Below are 9,081 nucleotides of genomic sequence, written 5' to 3'. Positions count from 1 at the left end.
TGAATAATTATTCCATTTTTCTTTTTGGTCTCCAGAGTTCCTAGTGTTTAGTAAAAGATTCTGCTTTTTGAGGGGAAGTGGGAGAGGAGCTGGGCTCCAGGGAGGTGGGGGTGAGGGAGGCAGAGAAGGGCAGAGAAGGCAGGCCCAGGTGGTCTGGGCACTGAACTTCCTGTCCCGCTGAGAACCTGCATTCATTCCTGCCCTCAGGTGTGTGAGAGGAGCTGGTTCCTTTTTTTCTTTTTAAAAATAATTCATTTATTTTATTTACAGCTGTTCTGGGTCTTTGTTGCTCCATGCGGGCTTCCTCTAGTTGCGGCGAATGGGGGTTACTCTTCATTGCAGTGGACGAGCTTCTCATTGAAATGGCTTCTCTTGCTTCAGAGCAAGGGCTCCAGGTGCATGCGCTTCAGTGAATGCACTGCACTGATTCAGTACTTGCAGCTCACAGGCTCTCAGGGCAGCCTCAGTAGTTGGCTCATAGGCTTAGTTGCTCCTCAGCATGTGGGATCTTCCCAGATCAGGGATCAAACCCATATCCCCTGCATTGACTAGTGGATTCTTATACACTGTACCACCAGGTAAGTCCCAGGAAAAGCTTTAACTGTCCCAGATGGGACTATGTTCAATTATTTACTAGTGAATCTTACAATCATGAATGCTACAATATTATAGTTTCACTGGAATGTAAAGATACATTAAGTGGGAAACATTTGTATGCGTGAACACAGTCCCAAATAGATTTCAATGGTGAAGTCGACATTAACATTAAGATCTGTCTAATGTGAAAATATATGAGACATAAGTCAAGAGTGAACCCTAACATAAACCATGGACTTTGGACAATAATAATTCATAATTGTAGGTTTATAAATGTTACAAATGTACCACTTTGGTGGGAATGTTGAGAACAGAGAAAGTCGTCCCTGTGTGGGATATACAGGACGTATATAAAAACATCTCTGCATCTTCTGCTCAGTTGTTTTCTTCTGCTCAATTTTGCTGGAAAAACATAACTGCTCTTTAAAATATTATTTTTAAACTTGTTTAAGTAGGAAAAAGTATGTGAGATATAGCAAATTCTGTGCACAGATAAACATGGGTCACCTTAAATCCTGGCATATTAAAGAAGTTTTAACTGTTTTTAGAAATTTGAGAGATAAAAAGCTAATTGGAAAGAGAAACAATGAGGTAAAAACTAAAAGTAATAAAATCTATTTAAAATAATATTTTCATATGGATAAATATGTAAAGGGATCTTGAAAATATCAACAAACTGATGGCCTTCTAATAAACCAGATTAAGAAAACAAAGAGGGAGAATAAGTAAATCTATGGGGAAAAATTAGTCCTCATCTTTTAGTGACACCAACAAATATTTAAGGATGAAATTCTCTGGGTTTGTTTCAGAATAAGTCAGGGATGAGCACTGAAGCAGGGTAAAGGGTACATGGGAACTATCCTATCAGTCTCTACTTTTTCAAAATCACACACTTCCCTTTTGAAACTAAAATTCTGATTGTCTTTTTCCATTTATTGTTCTATCTTTAATCTAGTTGCCTATTAAAAAACAAAGAACAGCAACAACAAAAAAACCCCATAAAACCTAACAATCTCCTTTCTACTTTCACTTCTCCCATTGTTCTGCAGAGAATGTCATGCCCAAAACCACCAGTGACATTATAATCATCAAATCAAGTGTCATATGTTCAGCTTCCCCCTAATTAGATTTCTCTGCATTAGGAATCTAATGTCTCCTCAAAACTCAAGCTTTTTTAATTATTCAGCAGCATTTGTATTCTTGTAGCTGGCAGTAGTGGTAAAGAACCCGCTTGCCAGTGCATGAGACATAAGAGACAGGAGTTCGACCCAGGGTGGGGAAGATCCCCTGGAGGAAGGCATGGCAACCCACTCCAGTATTCTTGCCTGGAGAGTCCCATGGACTGAGGAGCCTGGTGGGCTACAGTCCATGGGTTCGCAAAGAGTCGGACATGACTGAAGCGACTTAACACTCCCTCACACACATGCAGCCTTGCTCTGACCTCTCATTCCTTGCTCTTTCTCATAAATGATGATGTTAATCAGAATTTCCTTCACTGCCTCTTGTCACCTTCTGTGTGATATCCTCTGATGATGATATGCACACCTATGTTTCAACTGCCATTCCTAGGTTGATAAGCCTTAACTTACAATTAAGTTTCAAGACTAATTCTATCATATGCCCTCAAGGCACCTTAAACTTAACCAAAACCTGTACCTACTAAATTCTTTCTCGTAAGGAGGCTTGTGCTTGCTCCCATGGTTTCAGTTCAGTTCAATTCAGTAGCTTAGTCGTGTCCGACTCTTTGCGACCCCATGAATCGCAGCACACCTGGCTTCCCTGTCCATCACCAGCTCCTGGAGTTTACTCAAACTCATGTCCATCGAGTCAGTGATGCCATCCAACCATCTCATCCTCTGTCGGCCCCTTCTCCTACTGCTGCCAATCCCTCCCAGCATCAGGGTCTTTTCCAATGAGTCAACTCTTCGCCTGAGGTGGCCAAAGTATTGGAGCTTCAGCCTCAGCATCAGTCCTTCCAATGAACACCCAGGACTGATCTCCTTTAGGATGGACTGGTTGGATCTCCTTGCAGTCCAAGGGACTCTCAAGAGTCTTCTTCAACACCATAGTTCAAAAGCATCAATTTTTCGGCGCTCAGCTTTCTTCACAGTCCAACTCTCACATCCATACATGACCACTGGAAAAAACATAACCTTGACTAGACAGACCTTTGTTAGCAAAGTAATGTCTTTGCTTTTTAATATGCTATCTAGGTTGGTCATAACTTTCCTTCCAAGGAGTGTGCATCTTTTAATTTTATGGCTGTAATCACCATCTATGGTGATTTATCTTGACTCCTCTTTTCCTTAACTACATATATCATTTCTTCTCTGACCTGTGTCTCACTAATCCCTCACCTATCTTCAAAACACCCCAAATTATGAGTGGGCATTCTCTTTTGTGATGCTAGCTAGCTGACATCTCACATAGTGATCCAAATACCTTGTGCATTTCATTGATCCCTATCTAATGTTCATCAATCCTGGAACATATAATCCTAATGTCTTCCATCATACATGTCTAACTTCTTTCAGATCCTCTAGTTGCTCCTATATCTGATAGTGTTCTCTGTGTGTGACATCATACCTCCTTCTGTATCTGGATCCTCTTTCAAGGCTTCTAGGCCCTAGGTGCTTCCACAGCAATAGGTCTCAGGGTCAAGGGTCAGACCAAGATGATTCTATGGCAGTTGGCAGCCGTGACGACAGACTACCCCAAGTGGAGGGGTGGGAAACAGTGGGATTTATTGTCTCTCTTTCATAAGTTACTTCAGCTTCTGCCACTGCCAGTGTGTCAGCAATCACTAAAAGTTAGATTTTTGTCCTCTTTCTTGTGACTAATCATATCTGAGAAGAAGCACGTGAGATACTGGTGATGGTCTCTGCTTAAAATCTCCAATCTCAATGGAGTACACACTTGTCAGAAAGGTCGAGGCCACCAACCTATTCTTCTCCTCCTGGATCTTAGTCTTCTTGGCTGTAGGAATCACCATAGAGGAATGGACTGTACTGAAGTTGGGACCCCAAGACCTTATAATAAGCCACAGTCCGTGGATATGTTGTACTTCCCTGTGGCCAGCAGGTCAGAGTTATACTATGGAAAGAGATGGGTAGAGAATGAGGGTTCAATTGCTTCTCGGCCTTTTGGCTAAGATCAAGTGGAAAATGAAGGTTCATCTTTCCTTGACTTCCATTCATCTCACCATTATCCTCTAGTGCAACCACCTGTGGTTGCAGTGTGCCCACTTCCATAATCAATACAGTCAAGGCCTACCCCAAAAGCTCAGTATTAGCATGTTTTGGAGAAAGGCTTAGAAGCTCACAGACTTAACTGATGGATCTCTGAGAAGCCCTGACAGTAGCAACAGGGTATCTAGCATATCTAGAATGTGAGGATATAAAAGAAAGGTGACTGGCAGCAAAGAAAACTTGTTACACTAGAGGAAGACAAAAGTGTTTAGCAAGAAATACATTTTGAAAAAATAGAAGAGAAAGAAGTTTACAGAGATACAAAGATAGAGAACAGTTTCTTTTGGTTCCATCTCCCATTTAGCTTAAGACCCCTGCCTCTTTCTTGCCCTATCTCTGCTCTTTATTATTTAATCAAATGTTTCACCTCATTCATTTTTACCTAGAGATTTGTGTGCCCCAGGTAGAAATGAGCCAGAAGAAATATCTGTCTTCCTCTCAATACAGCTTCTTCTTTTCAACAGATGGCCTGGAAGTGGTCAGGAACATTCTGATTGTGGTGGTCAGCCTTTCCTTCATGCATAACTTGCTCCTGGGTTTTGAATTCACCTATATGATTCCTCAAACCAAATATACTCTCATCATCACTGCCTGCCTTGCTTTCCTAACAGGTAACTTCCTGTCTTCAGTCACAAGTAACTTCCTGTCTTCCCTAACATAGGATTGGATGCATACTTGGTTTGTAGGTCCAGGCTGTGGTCTCTGACTAACTCAGCCCTCCCAGTTCTTTGACTTAGATACGTAGCTGCCAAATTGGATCCACCATTCAAGTGGCATTGGTCTTTGGAGAAGGTTCAGTTTTGTGTGCTAGGGATTTGGAAGTCAAGCATATCTCAGGTTAAGACTTAAGTATGAGAGTCAGGGTCCATCAGAAGGAATTTTTCTTTCTCCTTTTGTCCGGATATCAGGCATCCTTCTGCTCAGTGCACTCCTCCTGTATCACCACATGCTAAATCAAGGTAAATTCGTGTACTACTTGAGTTACAAGATCTGCTGGATCACTTTCACTGCATACTTAAATGTATTATTGTTATTTGCCTCTGGTGAGTGTCTTCAGGGCCCTTGATGGGAGCTAAGAACCAATCCATCCCTGATAGACAGGAGAGTGAGAGGATGGGAAAGAAGATAGAGGGAAAGTTACCAACCTTTGCATTTTAAAGGGCCAGTGGGGGAGTTAGACTCACTCTGAGGATGGTTCCTGCAAGGATGTGGGCTGAGTGAGTTGTTCAATTCGCTTGCCTCCAAGGGAACCCTTCCTTTCCACCTTTTCTTTCATACCTGACCCATTCAGAGTGGAGATAACTACTAACTTCAAGGCTAAAGAGAGTAACTGATAGGGATGTTCACTCATGTGGAGGCAGTGGCCCTGGGGGCATAGTGTCAGGCCAGGACAGCCTGAGGGCAGACAGAATCAGTATCTGGTGCCCAGTGACCATCTACAAACACCAGGGACTCTTCTAAGAAGCCTTTAAAATTTCCCTTGGAATTAAACTTCCTAACTCAGAAGCACAGCCTCTGTCAGAAAGAATTCTCAACTGTGTTGAGTTGAGCACTGCCTGTGTGTGCTCAGGCACTCAGTCATGTCCAGCTCTTCCAAGACTCCATGGACTGCCAGGTTCCTCTGGTCATGAGATTTTCAGGCAAGAGTACTGGAGTGGGTTGCTATTTCCTCCTCCAGGGGATCTTCCCAACCTAGGGATTGAACCCAAGTATCCTGCACCTCCTGCATTGCAGGTAGATTCTTTACCTGTGAGCCATCAGGGAAATCCCAAATCTTATGCATGTGTGCTCAGTCAAGTCCGACTCTTTGTGACCCCGGGGACTGTAGTGGGGCTGTATTTAAGCTCTTCTGCACACACTTCTAAACTCTCCTGCTAAAGCATCCCCCTCCTGAATGTCTTGGGCCAGTTCAAAGGGAGACATTAGGCTTTAGATCTGGGCCTCATGAATCAAAGGGAGGGAAGTGTTTCTGTGACTTTTCTATTGTTCCTTCATCACCCTCTCCTGGCTTCTCTTTTTTCCAGGATTCCTCTCTCTCTTACAGTACAAGCAGTCCATCAATGGTTCTGGCAGCCTGATCACCATCTGCAAATCTGCCAGAGAAAGTCAAGTTATGGAGCAACATGGGGTTTCTATCAAAGTTCTCTCGTTACCAGCAGGTGCTGCAATGCCTCGTAGTATTGTCCGGGTACACTCTGCCCACATGAAAGAAGATTCCCCAGAAAGACCGAATGCCCAGGCGCGTCGTGTAACTTGGGCTCTATGATTTGACAATTTATTTTTCAGTATATGTTCATCTTAATGGCAACAGTTTGTGCATATGTGGTGTGTGTAGGTCCAGCTGTATGGTCTGATTTGGCATTATATAAAAGACTAAAACTGGGTTGGGGTCTATAAGAAGATCCAGAAGCCTTAAAAAAAATTTTTTTTACCCTGACCAGCTTTTATTTGTTCTCACCATTTAATAACATGCTATTAATATAATAAATATCATCATATAAATGATACTTGCTATATTATTAACTCTATTACAGTGTTTTAGAATAATGTGTACTACCTTTAGTCTCATTGAGTTTATTGTAAAATATTTCACCCCTTCAGAAAAAAATACAAAGAACATAATAAACACCTATATATACATCACCCAACTTTCACATTATAGGCATAACTCATATTCCCCTAATTCTGTTTCTAATCTCAATTCCCTCATTTGTTTCACTGCAAAACACCTTTAATGATGCATTGTTGATAATTTTACATTCATGTCATTTTTCTTACAACTTTATGCATCTGTAAATTTGTAGAGAATAGCTATCCAAGTGTCCAAAAATCATTAAATGTCATACAGTACGGATTATTTTTAGCAACTCACTTTTTTCACTCAACTCTATGGTTTTGTGATTTATTGATAAATTTTGTTTTACTTCATTCATTCACACTACTGTTAAGTTTTCCCCTTTAGGGATATAATGTGAAATACTCATTTTCCAGCTGATGAAAAGCTAGCTGTTTTCTTTTATTGTTGTTGCTTTTTCACTAAGTTGTATGCAACTCTTTTGTGACCCCAGGGACTGTAGCCCACCAGTCTCGTCTGACCATGGGATTTCCCAGGTTGCATTCCCTTTCCCAGGGGATCTTCCTGACCCAGGGATTGAACCCATGTCTCCTGCATCGGCAGGCAGATTCTTTACCACTGAGCCACTGGGGCAACCCTGTTTCTTTATTCTATTACAAATGGTGCTGCTATGAATACTCTTACACACAGTTCCCTCTGCCCATGAGCTAGAGTTTCTCTTGGGTGTTTAGGACTAGACCAGCTATATCAGAGAGTATTTTCAATATGATAACTGCCTGTGTTACTGTTTGTTCAGTTGCTAAGTTGTACCCGACTCTTTGTGACCCCATAGACTGCAGCACACTAGTATCCCTGTATTTCACTATCTCCCAGAGTTTGCCTGAACTCGTGTCCACTGAGTCAGTGACGCTATCTAACTATCTCATCCTCTGCCGCCCTCTTATCCTTTTGCCTTCAATCTTTCCCAGCATCACAGTGTTTTCCAATGAGTTGGTTCTTCACATCAGGTGGCCCAAAGTATTAAGCTTCAGCTTCAGCATCTGTTCTTCCAATGAATTGTCAGGGTTGAATTCCTTTAGAATTGACTGGTTTGATCCCTTGCAATCCAAGGGACTCTCAAGAGTCCTCTACAGCACCACAAATGGAAAGCATCATTTCTTCTTTGTTGAGTCTTATTTGTAACAAATGTTAAAATGTTTCTTTTTATATGTGTGCTTCTCTTAAACCATAAACTCCTAGAAGGCATAGGATTGTCTCCTAATAATTCCTCAGTATCTGAAATAGTCCCTATCAGAAACCCACAAAAGGATTGGGCCAGTCTACTGAAACCTCCAGGCACACCTTAATGATGTTTTTCCTGCACCACACTCAGGTCTACAAAGAAAAACATTGACTTAAACTATATAAGCTTTTGCCAGGGGGGTAACAATTCTATTGTAATATCTACAATTGGTCCCAAGAACCATGGGGGAAAGGGATTATCATTTCTTCAGTGTTTATTAAGCAAATATTTATTCAATACCTACTGCATATGCCAGGTGTTACTCTAAGTGGCTACAAAAATAACACTGAACAAAATAGACAAAATCTCTGCCCTTATGGAACTTAGATTCAAATGCAACTGAGCATATGAATGCATGTGTTGTGGTAAAGCAAATTAAATAAACAAACAAGTGGTTAGTATTTCATAGAGGAGTAGGTGCTGTGTATTCAGGAAAGGTCACCTGCTTTTCTATTTGAGGATGTGCCCCATTTGGCAACAAACCAAAATGTATGCAAGAAGGGTTACTTCCAAAATATCATTGCTATAGTGAACTCAGCTTAAATCCAGGGTAGGTAATTTCTCTTTGCTACAAATCATGATCTCTGGGGAAAACACAATGAAAACCTACGACTTCTAAGTTTTAATCAGATCCCTAGGATTTCCCAATTCAATAACCCTTGGATCATATTAGCAGGTGGCTCCCAGGGCACCAGCAGATGCTATTTCCACCCCCTAGACTGGAGAGGACACTCTGCAGAGCCACCATCAGAAACCACGACCTGTAACTCATGGCACCTCAGAGCCTGGGGTACCGAGGTCTGTGCTCTGACTCTCTCAGTCCAAAACTCACTCAAAACAAAAACAGCAGCAAAGACGAAGAAGAAGAATCTCTGTTCTGGGTTGTTTGTTTTTAAAATTCATCATAACCACTCGCTTTTCCTTGAGAATAAGGAAGCAGAGGTAGCAAGTCCCAACACTGAAGTCTCTGTGCAGAAGGGTGAGTGTTGAATTTTATCTGTCCTGTTACTCGTCTTCCAAACCTCATCTGTGGAAGCCAAGGACTCCCTGAAATGACACGTCTTCTCTCTGCTGAGATGACCACTGATCACCGGGTGGGCCTGGTAACTGTCAGAGCAGAAGCGGAGCAGAGAGGCTGCTGTCATGAGGTTACAAGGTCATTGAATCTTATCCCTGTAGAACTTGCTCATTAGTGTTTTTGATACACTTCTTTAAAAAGTTTCCTCAGCCTTTATACAGAGGAGAAAACAAAGGCACACAGAAGGGTGGGCTGGGGTTCCTTCTCGCATTCTGGGTCTCTCTCATTAGAGTGGGGTTGGGTGGAGAGAGTGGGGTACTCATTTTAACGTCACCCTCTGTCCTGTTCTCCAGGTGTGCCC

General features: G+C 41.9%; 1 protein-coding gene across 1 annotated transcript; it reads left to right on the top strand.

Annotated features, from left to right (window-relative positions):
• The first annotated feature begins 3,500 nt into the window (after nucleotides 1-3,500).
• On the top strand, nucleotides 3,501-6,111 carry LOC136168763 (transmembrane protein 225-like). The gene is made up of 4 exons (XM_065936464.1): nucleotides 3,501-3,678; nucleotides 4,310-4,456; nucleotides 4,754-4,888; nucleotides 5,870-6,111. Exons 1-4 carry the CDS (start codon nucleotides 3,501-3,503, stop codon nucleotides 6,109-6,111), a joined length of 702 nt encoding a protein of 233 aa, XP_065792536.1.
• Nucleotides 6,112-9,081: the final 2,970 nt, after the last annotated feature.

Source organism: Muntiacus reevesi, chromosome 5, assembly GCF_963930625.1.
Source record: "Muntiacus reevesi chromosome 5, mMunRee1.1, whole genome shotgun sequence".
Classification (NCBI taxonomy): Eukaryota; Metazoa; Chordata; class Mammalia; order Artiodactyla; family Cervidae; genus Muntiacus; species Muntiacus reevesi.
Note: the sequence above shows the minus strand (reverse complement) of the source record. Positions and strands in the feature narration are given on the sequence as shown.

What these genes read in the sequence shown, in the direction of transcription:
- LOC136168763 (XM_065936464.1), top strand. Translation starts at nt 3,501, where the DNA reads ATGGAGTACACACTTGTCAGAAAGGTCGAGGCCACCAACCTATTCTTC. An exon ending in CTGCCTTGCTTTCCTAACAG is followed by an intron (nt 4,457 to 4,753) that starts GTAACTTCCTGT and finishes TCCGGATATCAG; the next exon opens with GCATCCTTCTGCTCAGTGCA. An exon ending in ATTATTGTTATTTGCCTCTG is followed by an intron (nt 4,889 to 5,869) that starts GTGAGTGTCTTC and finishes TCTTTTTTCCAG; the next exon opens with GATTCCTCTCTCTCTTACAG.